We start from the raw sequence: 22,684 nt of genomic DNA, 5'->3' as shown, positions 1-22,684 counted from the left end.
TGTTTCAGATCACACGGACAGACGGTTTCCAGCTTACGGACAAACACACACACACAAAACATCATGACAACCTGCAGGGAGAAAATCCGCTGCATGGTTAAGCTGATAAGAGACGCTGGACAGCCACGACTGCTCCAATATGTCACCAGCAAACCTGCAACACTGTGTTCATGTGGATTTTCTGGAGGTGCTTCATCTTCTTGGTGAAGGTGAAGTCTGTGATAAGATGATGACTTAGAATCTCTCAGCAAGAGTCTGAGGTTTCAGGATTTCAAATGTCCCAAAAACAGAAATGAGAAATGGTCAGGAGGGTTTCTGTTATCTTTGCCACCTTCTTATCATGTCTTGACCTTTTCTCTCATAGCCGCTGTTGACACACCACATTCATGCTACTCACACCACATCAGCAGCTGAACGAACAAATGCATGACCCACTCATGTTGTTGCACTGGTCCATGTGCACAGTGTTAACGCTGAATAGTTTCAGCTGTGTGGTTGCAGACACAAACTACTCATTAAGTGAACATTTTTCCCTAGTTGGTTTAAACTTTGTAAGTACAATAATATACACCAAGACATACAAATACAAAAATGTCGTGAGAAAAATGAATGAGAAACTGAAGAGTCATTTCGAAAACTCACTGTGCATTTATGATAGAATATGGAGATATAAAGAAGCACTCATCAAAGAAAACGTTAAAAATAGAAAAGAAGGCTAAAAGAGAAATGAAGGAAAGATCCAAAAGGTCACATTAAGCAGCTTTCATACTGTATGCTTGATATTTTCTCTATAAAGACTTTATAGGAGGCAGAGTTTTATCTACGGCAGCCAGAGACAGCTTGATCTTTAAAGGAGCAGTTTGATTTGTTTGGTCGTGCAGCAACAAAATTTGTTTTCTCTTTGAGAAGAAATTGGTGTTTTGAGACTTGTAGGGGGTTTTCTGCAGGATCCTTGGAGTCTTTTTCAATATTGCATTGCTAATGTTGCAGAAAGCAAAACCTCTGCGATATTTACATACAGTTTAATATGTGTTAATTTGAGAACTGGTGTTGAAGTGTTAGACAGTAATTATGCTTATGGTGCCGCTATCATGGTTCTGGATTCTTTTGGTCTCATTTTTATTTAGTAATCTTTTCTTTCTTTCTTTTTTTTTTAAATACACTACCTGCGTTTATTTAACAAGTCAGTCCCCAGTATATACAGTATGTGGACAAAAGTGCAGGGCCACTTACATATTACATCTACAGGATCTGCTCATCCATGGAAACCATGCCATGAAGCTCCTGGCATACAGTTTTTATGCTGATGTTAATCCCAGAGAAGATTTGGAGCGCTGCAGTGTTTGAGTCAGCAGAGTGTTGGCAACTTTTACACATTATGCATCTCAGCAGATAACACTCTGTAACTTTACATAGTCTTTGCAATACTACTACTTTGGACCTAAGTTTTGGACTAAAGATCTAGATTGTACTCTTCTTCCTGGTGTCCTGGAATTGAGTCCCCTCCCTTTGTGAATTTTTCCAGTCATGATGTACGACCTCAGCTGGAAGGCTGCTAATACGACTGCAGACATGACTACAAACTGAAAAATCCTAACTTCATAAAAACAAAAACCCCGCAGGCGAGCTTTTAAACTCCCAGAGGACCGAGCAACAAGGTGCACAGGCAGAGAGCAAAACACTGAAATATTCATGAAAACTAAACAGTGCAGCAATTTCAGGGGATATTTAGAGGGAGGGTAAAGCTGTCGCGTCATCACAGTGATTAATTAGGAAGGGACACAGCTTGTTAAGATAAATCTATGCTGTACTTAATTAGATGACAGAAAGTGGATTATCTAAGAGGAAAGCCCTAGAAATGCATCTTTAGGGACTTGAGTGAAGACAGCAAATCAGGAAGTTTTCCTGACTTTATTAAAGTAAAATTCTTACCATAATAACAAAAAACAAAAAACAGCCTAGAATACATCTGTAACCTAAATTTCCTGCATGGACTACAAACCTTGTGCCCTGATAATGATGTAGATGGTTTCATGTTTTTTCTCTTTGGTAAGGGTTCATTAAGAAGCAAGGCTGGGTCTGATTTCAGATAGATTTAAATGGACTAAAATGAGTGTAATTCAGAAAGAAAAAAAAATCTAAAAAGTTTATTTGAACTCAACACACAACCACTGATCACAAATTTCAACACATTAATCTCTAGGATCAGAAAAAACAACAGGCAGAAACCACAAAAAAACTGACACTGAAATGTGATGCAACTAAAGTCAAGCCTTGAGATGGGATTATTTTCTAAAACACTTTTGTGGCATCATTTTTAAGTTTTTGATTAACTATTATTTAATCTTAAATAAAAGAGAAACTAAGAAGATCTTAACTTCTTGCTTTAATTTTTGCCACATGAGACTGTGGCAGGTTTAGTTCATGGAAACACTTAATTCGTAAGACATGTTTTTTTTCTCGAATGAATGCACTTTTCCCCCCAAAGTTAAATAATTGTGATCTCAATACTGACCAAAAAAATGTGGGAAAAGCTTGATTTTCAGAATTGTTGTACACTCGCTGGCCACTTTGTTACACCTGCACACCTGTTCAATTGCTTGTTAACAAAAACGTCAAATCAGCCAATCACATGGCAGCAACTCAATGCATTTAGACATGTACACATTTTCAGTTCAACCTAAAGTTCAAACTGAGCATCATAATGAGGAAGAAAGGTGATTTGAGTTTGTGGCATGGTTGTTGGTATTTCAGAAAGCGCTGATCTGCTGGGATTTTCCCATACAACCATCTCTAGGGTTTGCAGTGAATGGTCTGAAAAAGACAAAATATCCAGTGAGCGGCAGTTCTTTGGATGAAGATGCTTTGTTGGTGTCAGAGGTCAGAAGACAATGAGCAGAATGCTTCTAGCTTGATAGGAAGGTAAAAGTAACTCAAACAACCACTCGTTACACCCAGACTGGGTGGCACTCCTGTCAGCTAAGAACAGAAAACTTGCCTGGTCTGTTGAGTCTCGATTTCTGCTACAACATTTGGATGGCATAAACAATATGAAAGCATGGATCCTGCCTGCCTTGTATCAATGAATACCAAGTGAACATTGTTTAAATTTCACAGCTTAACGGGAATATTTGGTCATCCCACTATAACCATAGTGTACCCATCTTCTGATGGCTGCTTCCAACAGGATAACACACCATGTCACAAATCATCTCAAACTGTTTTTTTCCCCTGATTTCTTCAGCAGACAAACCAGCAGCAACTGTACAATCCCATCATGTCAATATGGACTCAGATCTCTCAGGACTGTTTTCAGCATCCTGCTGGATCTATGCCATGAAGCACTGAGGCAATTCTGAAGGCACAAAGGGGGTCTGTGAAAGAGCCTGAAATGCCAACCTTATTTTTTCCTCATGTTGTTGCTGTGCAGGTCAAAGCAATCATTTCTTTTACTATCTTATATGTGCCTATCTGTCAATGTGACATCATGCATTCAGACTTGCGCTGTAACAAAAGAGATAAATGTCAGACAGCTGCTGTAACGCTTCACATGCGTTCAGATACTGTTGGATTACAGGAAAAGGGTGCAGTGTGTTATGCAAGATAATGTTGAAGGGTGGATGCAAGAACTGCCCATTCAGGGTGATTCGGGTGAATTCACACTGTTCATCTGTGACCCAGCAGGTGGCGCTGTGCTCTCAGCAGAATCTGAGTAAAAGGAGGTCAACTCTAAAGGGTAGAGCTAGCTCGCTACATGTTTCCTGATGGTCTCTGGACACACACACACACACACACACACACACACACACACACACACACACACACACACACACACACACACACACACACAGCATGTCTCCGTATGAATTTTCATTTTTCATCTCCCTGTTTTTTATCAGTGTTGCTTTCTCTTCACAGATTCGGTTTCATCTCTTTCCTTCATGCTTTGACATCACAGATCGCCCACCAACAGGAAGATTACCTTAAAATTCACCTTATTTTTACACCCACTCTTCTAAACATCTTCTCCAGTTTTCTCTTTCAGCTTTTATACCACATCTCAGTCTCTGTTATCTATCTTCCTCACATCCCCTCAGCCTCCTTTTTTATTTTCCTCCTATACATACATTCATCACTTACAATTCACCCAACATCTCACTTGACCTCTCTTGCCTACAGTATCTTCACTGCATGTCATCAGTAATACAACTCTCCCTCTTCATCTGCAGTAATAAAAAAAAACCCACACGCATACATTTCCTACCACTAATGAGGTCCTTTAACCCCTTTCATCAATTCTTGGCGGTCTAAATGTCTTTGATCCACATCTATACATCAACTCTGATCTGTGCTCAGAGTTCTTCGACTGAGTAACTTCTAATTTACAGCATACTTAAGGACTCAGAGGACTTATGCTGTAAAGGAGGCAATAATTTACATTTCTTTTTGTTTTATCACCATGCTTGAATTCTCAACTTTATTCAGTGTATAAAGAGTTTAGCTGAATGCCTCATGTTATGAGACTTCAATTGGATGAAGTTGCAGTTTTTCAGGGTTGAATCTGGTGGTGAATCACCCTCTGAAGTTCTTCAGTTTCACATTGGAGAACAGAAAAGCTGCAGCAGTGTGATGTTAACCCTTGACACTCACCATACAATATAATTTATAGATTAGAAATGATTACAAGTTGTATTTTATTACAGGAATGATTCACTGTAGGACTAAAATTGCTTTTGGGTTAATTTGCTCATGTCAGGTTTAAAGGACTTCCTCCAGTGGAGTTAATTCCCATAGACTCGTGTGTTAAAAGTCCCATGGGGGTGGGGGGTGGGGGGTACTTATTAAGCTCACTGATCTTAACCTTTTGACTGTTTGTGGTGTTGGAGCCTTTTGGAACATTTTTCATACAATTAATAGTGTCTGAGAAATAATATGGTCTACTTAGCTTGTCTCTTACTTAGCACTAAGTAGCTTTGTTTTGAATGCTCAATTTAAGCAGAATACCTAAATATGTACCAGTCTCTTTAACATTTAAAGGTGCAAATATGGTCACGACTCCAAAACCACTGAAAAAGGAGAGTCAAAACACCACTTGATTGAGTCAAGGTGAACAGGTCTAGATCTGATTTGCTGTGGATGATATCGTGGCAAAGTTCAGCTGGTGAATTAAAACAGCCAATGTTAGCATGGAAGACCAGGATCTGAGACACGGCCTGGAGCTTTTCATGAATAGATTTCACATTGATTGGACTGGCTAAGTGCATATGTAGGTCCACATGGGTGGCACTTCAAGATCCAGATGATGTACTCTTTATGTTCATAAAATATAGTAGGAAACATCTTCTTTTTTGTACAAAAATCTTTCATGCCTACTAAATTGATGGAATTTAATATAATTTAATATCAGGGGCACTAGCAACACACAGACCATGCTGAGTATACGTAAAGGATTCAATATATTTGGGATTTACAGTTTGGAAGTGTTTTTTTTGGATGTTTGAAATAGTACATTTGATGGCGTTGACATGTCATGATTTTTTTGTGTAAAAAAAAAAAAAAGTTTGTTTGTGTAGTTGGACTTCAGCCTTAAACTCCAGGTAGGATACTGGTGACACTGGAGATATATAGAAGGTTTCTATTTTTGGACTGAACAGCTCATGTACAGTGATGTTTAGATGAAGAGAGCAGACTTTACATTTACTGTCTGTGTGAAGAAGACGTGCTGATGGTGCAGGCAGCACAGATCCATTGTTATATGACAGTTTCATTAATTTAGAATCAGCTGTCTCATACTTCCAAGACAGGTCTGGGCGTTGTTCCTTAATTAAATTGATTCCATATACAGATGTGAGAGTGTGAGAGTGTGGATAAAGGCACATTACAGCTTCTACACGTGTAATCCGGAGCGCTATATTGTGCTGGCGTTTGTGTTTCTATTTTGCCAGCCTTTGATTCATGGATTATCATTTCTTTTTGTGATCTGTTTGTGTTTTGGAGACTGAATACATTATTTCCAGATGACTGCAGCACAGGTAAATATTGCAGGTGCACTCATTGCTTGAAGCTTGCAGTAAATCTCTCATGGTGCCGCCGCTTACGGTTAGGCAGTTTCGTTACGCACTGTTGTGCTCAGCGCAGTGATTTAAAATTTATGACACGCACAATGTGATTGGCTGGGAAGAAAAAAACTCGTTGCACTTTATACTCCATTCCACCTGGCCAAAAAGGAATAAAGGAAGTCTATGCTTTAAGTGTCTCATTATGAAGTAGTGACTGCACTGCATGAACAAACAGGAAACCCACATTTTTTTTTAAAGACTCCCCAAATGTGAAAAAGAGCATTTGTCTAAAAAACAAAGTTAAATCTGTAGAAGAGATCTGACTGTTGCCTCTACTGTTATTTTCCCCAGAGACACCCAGTCTGTTTATTAGGATATAGTGGGATATACTTTAATGCTCGCACTTGACCCTGGCAACGCAGAATGACATCATCTACGATGAATAGGCTGACCTGCACTCAGAATCTGTTAAGTGTTACTCGTCTGCAGCTGTACAGCTGTTTAAAGGCATATAGTTTTTAAAATGTGTACATACAGTATCTGAAGGGCGGAGATCTTGTCTTTGAGCAGTTCCTGGGCTTTGTTGAAATCTGACAGCATGTTCTGCGTCTCCCTGCTGTGGACGGCGCTCAGCTCGGCTAGCTCCCGCTCGTGTCTCTTTGTCAGCTCCTGCTCATGAGCCCTGAGGAACGAGAAGAAGAGTCAGCCGACAATTTGAAATAGCATTTAAGATTTTTTTGCATGCAGTGTCCAACTCACTAAAATACTGCCATCACACCAAATGTGAGATGAAGTTTTCACACTGCCTTCGTACACACAGAGTCTATGCAATGAGACAAACTGACACAAATTTGCACCGGGCGATGTGAACGGAGCCAAATCTGCATTTGTACTATTTAAAATATAAAACCCATCAGCCGGGATTCTCCTGAAGCTACAGACAATCAGAAATGAAGGACAATCTTGCTGATGCCATTAAGGAGCAGCTGGAGCCGCTTCAGCTTTGCAGGACTTTCTGGCAACTTCTGAAATTATTTTACCTTAACTTAATTCCCACTATCAGTTGTGTTCCATGGATTCGATTTTAATAGAGAGTATTTTCTGGTGTATGAAAACTTGCCAGTAGTAGAAACAGCAAACAGTGAATCAACAGTCGACCTTTGAATCATAAGAGCCAACATCCTGTGGCCACAGCAGAGGTTCAAGACAAGTTTAGCTGTTTGCTGGCAGACATAGGATGTAGATAAGTGCACTTGTGGTTTTCTTGTCTCTCAGTATTGATAACTTGGGTTTGCACTGGCTATGTTTAGTGTCCGGGTGGGATGTGCCAGAGATACTGTGGCTCGAGAGTGCTAACCACTGGCCCACCATCACCATAAACATCAAATAACCATGACCTAAATAGGAGGAATAGGAGGATTCTGCCAATGCTGACTGGGTGGCAGGTGTTAAACTCATACACAGTTCTGGTTTCTGGTCTACAGGGATACAGCACACTGAGGAAGTAACTGTCTCTTCCTGTTTTTGTAGTTTTTTTGGCATATTTGTCAACACTTACATGTCTCAGATCATCAAACAAGTTTTAATATTAGACAAAGATAACCCGAACAAACAGACATTTTCTTTGATGATCTGAAGCATGAAAACGTGCCAAGAAGGGTAGAGCGCAGATACTTTTTAAATGGTATTATAGATCCTTAGTCCCACCAACGGTGATGAAAAACACAGAATTACTTGCAATATTTTAGCTCCGTCTAACGTGATTCCACTTTTTGACTCAAACCCAACCCAAATATCAGATTGGTGCGCCCCTACAGCACCTCAGAGCTGTTGCCAATTAAAAGAATCATGATAATGACCAAAAAAACAATTAATTATAATTGCATTATATCGCACTGTTCACTTTTAATTAACAAAAATATTAAGTATATCCCATGTTTCACATCACATCATGTTTCACTTTGCTTGATCACAATTTAAGCTCTGGGATAAAGTGCTGTTTGCTGTAACTCAGAGGTAATAGATTTATTTTTACTCTTTAATATGTGAGGTTGCACTTTAAGACTTAATCAGGTCCTGCAGACTCTCTCTCTCGCTTTGTATTTTTCTCCCAGGACGGGCAAAACATAATGGATTGCTCCAGGGAAATGTTAGTGAGATAAGAAAATCCAGAGACGGATGCACGGAATGAATTCCTAGAACATAATTTCATGACAAACACATAATTAATTTAAAATCATAATGAAACTGACATGTATGAATATTTAATAAAAAAATACTGCAAAACATGTGCACAGCAATATTTGAAGACCTGGACAAGGGGCAGGATGATAAAAGAGGATAATGAAATGAGGGGAATAAAAAAACAAAACAAAACGAGTTGATGAAAGCGAGGAGGACGATGGAGGGAGAAACATGGATGCTCGTCTGCCTCTCATTCTGACTGGGCCAACTCTCCCCGAGGGGCGCACGTCTCATCTCCCGCTCTCTGCTTCCTCTTTATTTATTTATCAGTCTATTTTTATCCCCGTGACCAGGATTCAGACGGGGCGTTACGTAACAGGAGAAGAAATGTGCTGCGCATGGGTCTGACAGCAGAGAGCGATGACGTGCATATATAAAGGCAAGCGGCACACAAATTAACAGATAATAATAATGCACCACGGGCGCATTTAAAAATACAGTGTGATGGATGCTAATGAGTAGCCGGACCACATTACTCATATAGCACTTTAAAAATTCATGCCATGCCGCAGGGACAACACGATTATAGCCCACATTTTGCATTACCCAAAATAATCTACATGTCTTCTAATCAATGGGCTCCTGACACTGGTCGAGAGACAGAGGCAGACTAAAGAGACGGATTTGCTTCTTTCGGGCTTTTCTTTCCTCCCTTTTATCTTTTGGTGTATTTTCATCACTCAGGCTCGGACAGAGAGGGATTGCAGAAACTATCGTCATCCAAATATAATAAGAGAATTCAAATTCAGACACATGTGCCGATGACAGGCCCACTGCGGGCGTTTTTGTGTGTTCTAGGCGACAGCGTGTACACGCCAAAGCTATCCTGAAATGTCACTGACAGTGTGGTGCTAATGTTTTTAAAGGAATAGTGTGACATTTTCAGGAAGGCAGCTTTTCTTCTTTTTTTTTTTTGCTTTAAATGCCACATTCAGCATCATCTCAGATGGGTTTTTTTTGCATGGATTAAAGAAATAAGATGTGACGTTTGTAGTTTTTTCCCCAAGAAACAAACTGTTTAATGTTGCTGTTTACTGCTCTGAGCTAAAAGTCTAGATCAGCATTTTAGGAAATATGCTTATTTACTTCTTTAATATGTATATTAGGACATTCTATTGCTTACTTATGAAGTTGAAAATTGCAGTTAGTTCAGATTAGCATGAAGAAAGCAACATCTAGCTTGGCTTTCCCCAAACTTCAAAAACGGGTATTGCCCTCAAATAAAGCAGATTTAACCAAAAGATGTATTCATTACGAAATGTGCAGAATGTGCAAACACATCATAACAGAAAACATTAATAGGCAGGATGGCGGTTCAGGTCTACCCTGGACATTTCCCTGTCCAGCATGTTCTCCCTGTACTTGCAGGGTTTCCTGTGTGCTCTAACTTTCTGTCATAGAGCAAAACCAAACATGTTAGGTCAGGATCCAGCCACACATGCCTAGAGACTAGGGCTGCCACAAACGATTATTTTGATAGTCGACTAGTCACCGATTATTTTTGCAATTAGTCAACTAATCAGATCATCATCCATTGGACGTAAAACGTACAGCTTATTGCACCAGCATGCAACTGCTCTTATATAACTATCATTAGCTTACAGCTTTAAGTGTTTAAGGTATGTGCTAACTAAAAATGAAGACAAGATGATAGTTTATTAAATGTAAATGAAATTTGCAGATTGTTTCCGTGGAATTTAATAAACTCAGCCGTCTGCTCCTTGCTATCTAAAATATAACGGGACACCGGAGTAAATTCTCGAGCATCTCACACTTCTGATAATCAGTTGTCTGCTTGACATTTATTCAGCTGTGTAAAAACTATAACTTTAATCTCAGCCAAACCGATTTACTCAGGAACAAATAAAATACTAAAAAAAGCCAAACAATAACATTTTTAAGTTATCTAAGTGACTTATATATGTTTAACCTGAGTAGCAAAAGACGACGGTGAGTTTGAAAACGATTTGCCGGGAGTCCGGTGTTCTCGCCGGCTCTAGTAAGCCTTGAACCCCGGCTCGCTATCAAGCTGGTGGGTAACAGATGTCTCCGAAAACGTCGGAGCGCTTTTGAAAATATGCGGTTTCTTGATAAACTGAGCAGATATTTCAAGTTTACACAGCTACATTCTCGCCCGAAAATATGTTAAACGTTTATTTTGTGACCCAGAAAATAAACGTTTGCCGCCACTGTTGGAAACTGAGCAGGGCCGTGCTATGAATTCTGGGATAGGTTGGGCCCCGAAGCAACCAATCCTTCAAATATGGGGAAGGGCACATTTGTTGGCCGCATTTGTCGGAGTCTTAGAATTTGGACAGTCTTCGTCGTGTCGCTGTAACATAATCGGCCTACAAATGCAGGCACAGGAGGATGCGCTTCCAGAATTTGAACACAGCTGCGATACCGGACACTGCTTCTTCTTCTTCGGGGTTTAATGGCAACTGTCACATGTCAGTTGCGGTGGTAAGATCTAACTTTTTCTTCGAAGGTAAACCTAGCTTTCTGCTAGTAGTTGGCATCCATGCTAACCACCAGTAACCACAGCAGACAGCTAATGACCAAATCAACTTTGTGATTGATTTCACATTACAACATCCAGCAAACACTCGACTGGTCTCTAGGTCTGTGCGTCCGAGGTATGTTATATGTGGGTGTATTAATGAATGTGCCTGAAGTGGTTTGAGTACTAAGAAAGACTAGAAAACCACAATATGAATAAATGCCAACCCACATAACAAGCTTCTAAGACTGATTATGAATATTGTGAACACATGCCAGCTTTGCTTTCACGCTCAGCTCTGCAGATTGTGCTTCAACCAAAACCTAAATTCCTCATTTTTAAAAGTCAAACTCAAAATTGATTCAACAGAAGATTCTAAATGGAATCTGAACCGTGCACTGTAACTGCTTACTGCCAAAAACGGACACAAAAAGAAAGAAAAATAAGGCACTCAAACAACCATCGCTCTAAAATATTCAGCAGTTTGGTTGCTAGGTTACAGTAAAGGATAAGCTTCACTGTGAAGATGCAGTTTTGTTTTTTTCTTTTCTGTGTTTTTGAGATATTTGGACGTGCATGTGTGTGAGAACTGTTCAAAGTGCAAGTTTAACGATTCATTCTTCGGCCACACAGAAACATGATACAAAAGAAAAAAAGAGGCATATTCAGAGGAGATCAGTCACAAAGGTAGAGGATTAAGCAGTCTAATGTAAATGCAGCAAACAGTAACTTAATGTTGACAAAAAGAAAACAATGTTTAGTTAGACTCTGGAGCGGTAGACGAAACCAATTTGCTGTGAACGTGTTGAGAAAACGCGTTTTTCCTCCCTGTGAAGTAAAGTTTGACCGCAGGTTTTCACTTCAGTGCTACACAATGAACACTGAGTCATACCGGATCTGCTGATTGGCTTCACTGCGGATCTTGAGCACCTCCTTGCCCTTCAGCTCCAGCTCTTTAGTCAGGGTGCTGATGTTCTCGTTGAGCGTGTGGATTTGGTGGTCCAGCTGAGCGATGTGGTTCTTCCTCCTCGTCACCTCCTCCTGCAACTCGGAGATCCGGCCCAACAGCTCGCGTTCCTGTGAAAAGAGAAACAATAAAAATCAGCTCTGAAGAGATGAAGGACGTAAAGGTTTAGCTATAAGGCTTGTAATGTTGATTTTAAAGCTTATCTATATGGTAGAATATTTTGGAAACTACACTTTTTTTCTACAGTTGACAGGCTAACAAACCCTCCTGTGTCAGTGGCAGCTGAACTTCATTCGACCATGGCCTGCAATGACTTTGCCAAATTCTTCACTGAAAAAATCCAAAAAATTAGACAAGCAATTGGTACATCAACAGCAGATCCAGGATATGTACTGTGTCCACCAAAAAACTGTTTAAACACCATGAAACAGTTTCAACCTATTAACAGCAAAGACCTGGAGGACATCTTAGGTCAACTGAACTCCTCCTCCTGCTGTTTAGATGTCCTGCCAACAAGTTTTTTCAAAAAGGTCTCAAAGACTTTAGAGTCAGACCTGTTACAGATCGTCAACTTTTCTTTATTATCAGGTGTGTTTCCAGAATCACTAAAAACTGCTGTAATCAAACCTATACTGAAAAAGGACAATCTTGACAAGACACAAATGAACAACTACAGGCCGATCTCAAATCTCCCGTTTTTAAGTAAGATCATTGAAAAAGCAGTTTCTCAACAGCTCAGTTACTTCTTAAAACAGAATAATTGCTACGATGCCTTCCAGTCAGGTTTTAGACAGAACCACAGCACTGAAACTGCTCTGACCAAAGTGTTTAATGACATATGTCTGAATACAGACAGTGGAAAAATGTCAGTCCTAGTTTTACTGGATCTCAGTGCAGCATTTGATACAGTTGACCACAACATATTACTCAAACGACTGGAGAACTGGACAGGTCTTTCAGGAACTGTACTAAACTGGTTCAAAACATACTTAGAAAACAGGAAATACTTTGTATCAATAGGTAACTTCACATCTGAGCAGACAAGTATCACATGTGGAGTTCCCCAAGGTTCCATCTTGGGACCCCTTCTGTTTAACATCTACATGCTCCCACTGGCACAGATTATAAACAACAACAAAATAAACTATCACAGCTATGCAGATGACACACAAATATATATCACAATGTCACCAGGAGACCGAGGCCCTGTACAGGCTCTTGGTAAATGCATTGAGGAAATCAATGACTGGTTGTGCCACAATTTTCTCCAGCTAAACAAAAACAAAACTGAGGTAATAGTCTTTGGCGCCAAAGAAAAACGATTACAGGTCACCAGAGAACTTCAATCTATACACCTAAAAACCACAAACCAGGCGAGAAATTTGGGTGTAGTGATGGATGCAGACCTAAACTTAGAAAAACACATTAAGACAATAACAAAGTCAGCTTACTATCACCTCAAGAATATTTCAAGGATAAAAGATCTGATGTCTCAACAGGACCTGGAAAAACTAGTCCATGCATTCATCTTTAGTAGGCTTGATTACTGTAACAGCATCTTTACAGGTCTACCTAAAAAATCAGTCAGACAACTACAGCTCATTCAGAACTCTGCTGCTCGAGTCCTCACTAAGACCAAAAAAGTGGACCACATCAGTCCAGCTCTGAGGTCCTTACACTGGCTGCCTGTCCGTCAGAGGATAGACTTTAAAGTTCTGATGCTGGCCTATAAAGCTCTGAATGGTTTAGGACCAAAATACATCAATGACCTCCTGACCCAGTATGAACCTTCCAGATCCCTCAGGTCATCTGGATCCGGTCTTTTATCAGTTCCCAGAGTCAGAACCAGACACGGAGAAGCTGCATTCAGCTTTTATGCTCCTTATATCTGGAACAAACTCCCAGAAAGCCTCAGATCAGCTGAAACACTCAGTTTATTTAAATCCAGGTTGAAGACTCACCTGTTCTCAGCTGCATTTGAATAAAGCACCAAATCCACACTTTAAGCTTAAATTTCAAAACTTACATTTAACTACTGATTTTATCTACTGTTCTGATTTTATCTGTTTTGATTTTATATACTGGTTTGTTTGTTTGTTTGTTTGTTTGTTTGTTAATTAGTTAGTTAGTTTATTTGCTTGTTTTAATCAATTTTAAATCATGCTTTTTATTTGTTCTTGTTTCTAATGTCTCTGTAAAGCACTTTGAATCACCTTGTTGTTGAATTGTGCTATACAAATAAACTTGCCTTGCCTTGCCTTTAGAATTTTTTAAAGTTGGTTATTTCGAACATGTTTAACACCTTGAGAATATTTTTTAAATCCACCATTAGGGTGAAACTTTTCAGATGAATAGGTGAATGCTGAACACAGCTGAATGAACAAAAATGGCTTTACCACGATGAAGCAATCATCCATCAGTGCACACAACGCAGATAGCAACAAAGCCTCTTAACGAATATAGTGAACAGCATTTTATCTTAAGTCCTAAATTTATGCAGGACTTTAAATAATCTGGCTTATGTGTCTTGATTCAATTGTCAAAACCCTTTTCAATGTGTCCATAATTTCACATCCTTAAGAAGCTCACAGAGCCGAATTACAGCTTTTATCAAAAACTGAACATATGTTTTGACATAAGTCTGTTGTATTTACTGTATTTTCTCAAAAAGCAACAGAGACTATTTATCTCAAAAACAGAAGACTTGCAGCATCTTGTATTAGAGGCAGGTTTGGTATTTCTCACAAACTGTTCAAACCTTCTGTTTGCAGACAAAAGTTGGCTTAAAGGGAGAGAAGCTGTTTATTTCAGACAGTGGATTAATCGAAAGGTTGCAGCACTATAAGATTAATAGGGGTTATTTTGAAGTGGGAATCGCACAAAGCCACTTTCGCAGAGTTCAGGAAAAAAAACAGAGGTGGAAAGGAGCATATTAGGTCCTCTTTAAGTAAATTTACTTGTTTCCTCAGGTAAAGTCACTGCATGATACTGTTAAGGCAGTATTAAGCTGTGACCCCTCTTAAAATAGATCAGAAATAAATGTTAGATTGCTAAATTCTTTGAACAACAAGCAGCACACCAGTGCCAAAAGTATTCGCTCAGCTTTCCCACACATATGAACTTGACTAAAATCCCATTCTTAATGTCGGCCAACCATTTGCAGCTATGACAGCTCCAACTCTTCTGGGAAGAGTTGGAGAAGAGTTTAAGATGACCAGTCTTTTAGAAGTGCATTTATGAGATCAGATGCTGATGTTCACTGAGATGGCCTGGTTTGCATTCTCTGATCTGATTGATAGTAAATGGTAAATGAACTGGTTCTTATATAGCACTTTTCTACTCTGAGTACTCAAAGCGCTTTATACAACTTGTTCATTCACCACACCCATTCACTTTTCTAAGTGCTATCTAACTACCATTCATACATACACATTCACACACACATTTTTGGGTTGTATGGAAGCCCCAAACGCAATTTCATTGTTCTTGACAATGACAATAAATAAATAAATACTAAATAAATACTAAATACACTCCGATGGCTGCATCGGAGAGCAACCTGGGGTTAGTATCTTGCCTAAGGATATTTGGCATGCAGACTGGGATTGAACCACCAACCTTCCAGTTAGTAGGTGACCTGCTCTACCACCTGAGCTGCACAAAGTTGCGAGCATGAAGTTGTACAAAGTTTCTTGGTAGCTGAAGTATTAACAGTTCCTTTAACTGGAACTAAAGGGCAGAGCAAAACTCCTGAAAAACAAGCCCAGACCATAAACCCCCTCTGCCAAACTTTACACAGATTTTCCATCGGCCTTCCATTTATTTGGGCTCAGGACACAACTTAACACTTCCTGTAACTCTTTCAAATTAAAAGCCTTAGTGTTTCTTCTTACCACAGCTTTGCAGGCATATACAACAAACACTGGAGAGGACTGTTCCTTTAGCTTGCACATTATAGGCAGCCCTTATTTGGTCACTTTGTCCACAGAGACATCTAAATCCTCCACTGGTTTTCATTTAAGGATACACAGTGATTTCCAACTGTGCCACAATAAGCTGAGTCCGTGTAAGGTTCTTATTTTGTCAACTTACTTGCATTTTGCAGCCAGTGTACTTGGGGAAACAATGATCTATTAGTTCTTTTGGGCCATAACAGTTTGTTTATGACTGATAAAAGCAACTTAATAAAATCAACTTAATAAAACTTAATAAAATCCAGTAGAGAACTCAAGCTGTTGAACCAGGTAATTTAACTGACGAGTATGGCAAAAACAAGATTTCAGTCATTATGGGAGAGACGAGATTCATCTGAGCTCTGATAATACAACAGTGCTGTAAACTACTGAATGACTTCATGTAAACATGACCAACAACTGAAATTACTCACGACCGCCTGCCGAGCTGCTCTTTTCTTCTGAGCTCCACACTGACACAAGAAGCAGCTCGATTCTGTCGCATTTTGAAAGTGAGAAAATGAGCAAGTGATTTTCCCAGCAGGGGTGCGGTGAACGACGCGTAGGTTCAACCAAACAGTGGCATAAAAAAAACAAAAAGAACAACGCAGCCTGTCTGCATTTACGAGTCCATTATTGGAACATGTGACTCACAGCTTCGCAAACTTTAAGAAGTATTCCACAGGTCTGGTATAAGATAGAAAAGGATTATTTTGAATAGTGCATAGCTACTCTGATAAAGTCATAAGGTCAGTTGCTGCGATTTATCCTCTTTGTAGCTCTGAATATCATCTCAGATATGCCTGAAAATGGTAAATTGATCTGTGCCTGTAAAAGGTGAACTTTAAAGAAACAATGACACCTTACTATGTTACTTATTTCACTGATATATATATATATATATATATATATATATATTTACTTACATACATACATACATACATACATATATTAATTGTCATCTCTCATTTGGGTGTTTCTATTTTAGTAACTTTCAGTTTTATGTTGACTGTCATTTGTCTCTGATGTGTTTTAGACACAAGAGACTGCTTCCTTTCTCTCATTGTCCTTGATTAGTTTTGGCTGTTCCTTGTTTCCCAGGTGTTTCCACTCCTCTGATTAGTCCTCATTGGTCTCCTTGGTGTTTGTTCTTAGAACTTTGGCATCTCATCTAATAAAAGGTTGATTTTAAAGATTACAAAAAAGTTTATTTGTCATCATGGAGCATTTTGTGTTGACTGATGAGGAGAAAAAATGAGCTGAATCCATTTTCAGAGGAGCCTGAAACACTGAAAGAGATCTGAAACCTTTCTCAAGTCATTGTCATTAACATACTCAACTCTGAAATTCCCGGGAGGTGAAATGGGCCTCACGTGCCAAACATTTCATTACGTTTGGTGACTTAAATGAAGAAGCAAGATGTGATCTGAAGACTCTCAGTTGAGTGCCACTTAACACCATCAGAATTAGATTAAACACTGTCACGTTATCGTCTACTAATGATTCCTCTCCCTGTGAAAAATCTAATTTAACTTGGCACTATAACAATTTGTGCCAAGGACTGTGTTCACATATCCAGAAGCCATAATCTTGTATAATAGCTTCATATTCACAAACTACTGTCTATTTGCATCGCCATCTGCATTTTCACTTAATGTAATTGGCTGTTTTTTTTTTTTTTAAGTCCAAAACCTTCAGTACAATCAAGCACAATGGTGATCGGCCAGATGAGTCTTTAATGACCAATTTACTCATTTTACTCTTCATCTCATCCAAATCTTGGCTGGCGTTGGAGCAGGAGATGAAGGGAAATTAGGAAAGAAAGCTGGCAGAATTAAAGAAAGAAACAAAGGCTAATTGGAAGAGCATTTATCGAATGATATGGGACATTATAACTTAATATACTCTTTCAATTACAGCAGATATCAGCCTTTGATTTCACAACTGCGGAAGACGAGATAAAATTCCCAGTGTTGGGCTCGTTTGGGGGAGAGATTTATTTACTTTTGCATCTTGTCTGAGTTGATCTATCATCTTTTTTTTTGTCTGCTTATCTGCTGTCTCTCTCTTTTATAATCTAATTTTATCCTCTCTTTCAAACACCTCAGATATAATATGTGAACAGCGCCGTAAAGGAGATCGCTTTGTCATTCTCTGTTTTGCCTAGTTCTTCTTTATCCTTCTTTTCCTTAAAAAATAAACTTTTCAAATAATAATCAAAAAGGACATTACAGTAAAATAGAGTGTGATTTCCTGAGCTACTTTATTTTTCAATGGGTATTAGTAGTTAGCCAATGAAATCCCATGAACTGCTGCCATGAATACATATTTTTATTCTCAGGGGAACAATGCTGTGCCCCAGTTTCTAAACAGTGTGTGAGTTATTTGCTTTGTTATTCCTTTAAATGTGCTTTTTTGTTAGTTTTGAGTTCTTTACTGTCTTATTCATAAGTGTATCTGTGAATTTTAACAGTAAAGCCTTCACTTTTAATTCCTCCTTTCAGCGGGACAAAGGTGGTTCGTACTGTTGCTGTAAAATATGCTGGCTGTCATCATGTTTATCCAGGGCTGCCAACACTAATATGGGAAATATGCCACTTTTCTGCCTGTCACAATCTCAGCTAACCACTTCATATACAATTCTACCAAACTGTTAAGAACACATTGCTCCAAAAACCCATGGCTCCATGAGAACAGAACCATAGCGGGGAGAAAAATAATACGAGCGATAAAAGGAAACAACGGTTCTCTGAAGATGCTTTAAATCTAACAATGAGGAAGAAAACAAATGTTCTCATGTGTGCTAGAGCATCATCATGACCACAACAATACAATCAAAGTGGACCGGAATAGTTATTAAAAGTCAAGAGATACTGATGGCAGGGTAATTCTTCAGACAAGACTGTTAGATCAAACATGATAAATATCTAGACAAGGATAGATGACACTGTGCACACAAAGACCTGCGCACACCTCTGCACTCCATCAGCCTCTCCCTCCCCATCTGTTAAGTAATTGGAGGTACAAAAGCATTATTTAACACAGCGTGACGCCCGTCTGCCACTGAGCTCCTCCGCTCTATTGACTCAACTCAGGAAGTTTTAGTTTATGTTCCATTAATGCCTCAGCAAAGTAAACAAGGAATTATTGTAAACACAGACTCCCACTGATGTTGAATATAAATGTAAAACAAAATGTTTAAAGGCAGACTTTTAACATTATTAAATCCCAGGACCTACAGCATGGACAGAAATGTCCATTACTAAAGCCCCATTCAAGCAGGCCCAGAGAACCCCTAGCAACCAACAGTAACCCAGTCACCAGAGAAAAGTGTTATTTCCTGACAGGTTGGTGAGTGGTGGAAGTCGATATCTTCCATGGAAATTATAGATCTACTAATAACTAAAGCTGCTTCTTTCCACATGACTTTACATGGTTAACAGGTAGCAACAGCTTGCTAACTGTGAAAACATACTTGTGTGGCTCGATGCTCCCGCAGTAATCAAGTCTCTGGGTTTAAATCTGATGATTGTTTAAAGAGTTTGCAGAGGTGATAAAGAGGAAGAGGTCTTTCTCTTTTCAAAGGCCTGCAAAAATGGCTTTTTACTTTTTTCTTGTTAAACAGTTACCAATGTAAATTAGATTATTATCCTACTACTATGTAGGAAAGTATGAATGTCAGACTTTGTGTCTAATTGTGATTTATATTCAGGAATGGGCATTCTCTGGCATTATTAATTTCATTGCTCAGTTCATCTGCAAAACAAAAACACTAGAGAGATGACTTGCAGGGAGTTGGTAACGCATTCGACATAAAACAAGAAAAATATCAAGAAAAAAATGAGCCGACAAATATTTATTTGCCCCCTGTGGATCCAACCTTCCATCCAATGAAACTCGTCCAGTGGGTGTTTCCTCAGGAAAAGAAAATATTGAGCAGCTATGTACATCGCTTTGTGAGCAGCACATCAACTTCTTCGTCTGAGCGCGTAACTTGGATGTCTTTATGGATCTCAGAGGACCAAATAATAAATAAATAAATCTTCAGATGCAAGAAAAAAGGCAGAACACAGTGATGTAGAAATCTACGAGAAACTGACCCATGTCTCCTGTAATCCATGACATCAGAAAACATGCTACTTTTTCAGTCATTCATTTTGAATCTTTTTAAATAAAATGTGATGATAATTTTGCAAATCATGGTCCACATTGTGGTCAAAAACAAGAATAAAGGAGAGTTTGCTTTACCTCATAGCTGACTGCTAGTTGACCACCCCTCGCTTGTCACATTCAGTTTCAAATTACCAGAGTGAAAACAGTTTGAGGCTTTAAGACAGATCCTCACTAACAGGTTGATGATGTCATAGTGGCTGTGTTGACTGAACACGTAGTTACATTTCTTGGGAGGTGTGTATCAGGTTAGATGGGAGGTTACGGCACAGGTTTAAGAGGGGGTTCTGCTTATCTCTGAAGTCATGCCGTACATTTCCAGCTGAAGCATAATTCAAACATCACTGCTTGACTGGCAGGTAGTTGAGACTGTAACGTGTGCCTATTAGCTTTAATTGCCCTCCTGTTCTCTTTGTGACTAAAGAGGGAGTAAAGGTGGGGTGTGTGCACGTGTGCATTTAGGGGGTGCATAGTGGCAGTATTAAAGAGAACCAGCTGTGTGTCTCTGCTAGAACATCTGTATCATAAGGTGATGAGAATGGAACTCACTGTGCTGGGGGTAATTAGAAAGATTTACAAGTGGTGCTCAGAGGGCTGCCTGCAGTGTGGTGTGTGTGCTTGTGAGCAGGTGGTATATGATGCTGGTAGCATCATTTAACATTGACTCCATCCCACTGAATTTTTTTGATTTTGATTTCTTTGAAAGTAATTTTGTTTTTAGAGGACTGTGCGACCTAGATTACTGCATTAGTGTCTGAATGTTTTATCACTTATTTTGTATTTGAGCATGAGCTGTATACTGAAGATAGATGGTGGCTGATCAATCACGGCTTCACCAGCTGATTAATGAAGTCCTGTTCTGAAGCCTTGAGTTTTGCATTTTGGCCACCACCACGTTGGTGTGTTGGAAGAAGAAGCGTCCATATTTTGACATGATGGTGGATTACAGAGTTAACGATAACATGCTTCACACAGACATACAGATGTCTGCTAGTTAGTTAGGTCTAGCTAACAGACTCGATACCTCTATGAAGTGGGAAATTAACAATCGAGACAAAAACCAGCCTATAAAACATGTTTTACTGCAATAAAGTTTCCATAAAGGAGACTATAAAGACCCGTGTGTCAAGTGCTCATTTGAGGAAGTGCAACTTTTGGCACTTCTTTATGGCCCATTTATCCTCACCATGCAAACTGTGCCAGATGAAAAAAGCGACATCATATACAGAGGGCGATGTTGCAAAAGTCTGAAAAGAAAAAGACTTGCTACTTTTTTCTCCTCTTATACCAGCGCTGATGTGCACACTGTGTCTGAGTGGAGACACTTATCGTAATGTGGGGACTATTTCCTCCCTCAGTGCTGGTATAAGTGGTACGGAGCTGAGGCGACGTCACTGTTTGCAAACAGACCAATGTAGTGAGCTTAACCGAGGCTGAATTCTTCAGCGCTAAGAGTATCTATTTGCTTTGGACATGAACACTTTCTTGGGCTGTAAAAATTTAGTATATACAAAAAAATAAAAGTAAAAAGCTTCCACAAATCAAGGCGACACCTATAAATTGCTCATTTTTGAGTCAATAGGTAAAGCTGGAGCTGGTGCATAGTCAACATTTCCTCTTGAAATGCTCCTTATTTTTTAAGCACTTTTAACATTGATCCAGCTTGTCCTCAATTTTTTTTTTGTTGCTCAAGTAATCAATTATATGACTAATCACCTCGATGTAACCTCAGGCTAATTTAAAAACTTGGTGAAATAAAGAAAAATCCATAAAAATATCAGCAGCCTGTGGCTTTGATCCAAATTAAATGGCTCACCGGTGCACATAAGTCAAGCCGGGTGTGTATGACAGGAGAATGTAATACTGTGTGCGTCTAATCTTCACTGTGGCCATGGAAGAGAGAGAATATGGTAAAGTGTTTTGAGGATTCATCCTTCACTGGATGCCCATTCATCACATAGCTTTGTTGCTCGTGGTGCTGTGGTGGCGGTGGAAATGAATGTGGTTGGAAATGCTGTTGTGATAAGCCAGCCCCTCTTCAGTAAGTCTCACAGTACCTGTGTCCGGTTATTCTCGATCGTCTTCTCCAGCTCGGCCTTGGCGGCGGCTGACTCGTGCTGGTGGGTTTGTCTCAGGTGTTCGATGGCTGACGCGTGGATGTGGTTCAGCTCCGATCGCAGAGAGGCTGATGGAAAAATATGATCGAATACACGAATGTCAGGAGGTCACATTTTATTTGCACAGAGCATCACGCACATGATGAAGCAAAGCTAGTCTGCATATTTCAGATTCAGACTTACTCAGAAAGCTCCTTTCAGCCTTTTGTCTATTTGCAAAAAGAGCTCATTACATCCACAGGCATTCTTACTACATTACTTTTTTTCCCCTAACTTTGCCCATAAAGAGAATGTCTCTGCTGCCTTTACCCGAGTGGCCTTTAATCCTCACTTCAATGAACACCTTTTATTGCAAACAGTCTAATGGCTTAGAGAAGCATGGTGAGGGAACACACTGCTATTAGCTTTGAAAGACAAAAGAAGAACAAAGTCACGAACTGCACATGATTTCTCTCTGCAGTTCAAAACCAGTCAGAAGACGGGCAAACAGAAAGAAACAGAACATGCGAATACACACGTATGGGGATACGATAGAAAAAAAGGTAAGAGATATAAGGAGGAACAGGTAATAAAATAATATTATCGCTGGAGCCTGCCAGTGTCAGGACCATGACATAGAGGGTAATGGAAGACCATTTATCACAGCACAGTACTGGTTTGTCGGCACCAAATAT

The 22,684-nt window shown here is 39.4% G+C and overlaps 1 protein-coding gene across 4 annotated transcripts in view; it reads right to left on the bottom strand.

Annotated features, from left to right (window-relative positions):
• Positions 1–22,684, bottom strand: part of fam184ab (family with sequence similarity 184 member Ab) — a 223,645-nt gene that overhangs the window by 18,786 nt on the left and 182,175 nt on the right. For all 4 annotated transcript variants that reach the window (XM_026194482.2, XM_026194487.2, XM_026194485.2 and 1 more), the window contains 3 exons: positions 21,951–22,078; positions 11,696–11,880; positions 6,595–6,741 (listed from right to left, as the gene is read on the bottom strand). In XM_026194482.2, coding sequence (XP_026050267.1) covers positions 6,595–6,741; positions 11,696–11,880; positions 21,951–22,078 — 460 coding nt within the window. The remainder of the gene's footprint in view (positions 1–6,594; positions 6,742–11,695; positions 11,881–21,950; positions 22,079–22,684) is intronic.

The sequence above is a fragment of the Astatotilapia calliptera genome, chromosome 15 (assembly GCF_964374335.1).
Source record: "Astatotilapia calliptera chromosome 15, fAstCal68.1, whole genome shotgun sequence".
In the NCBI taxonomy this organism is placed as follows: Eukaryota; Metazoa; Chordata; class Actinopteri; order Cichliformes; family Cichlidae; genus Astatotilapia; species Astatotilapia calliptera.
The sequence above is the reverse complement of the archived record's forward strand: the minus strand, read 5'-3'. Positions and strand labels throughout refer to the sequence as shown.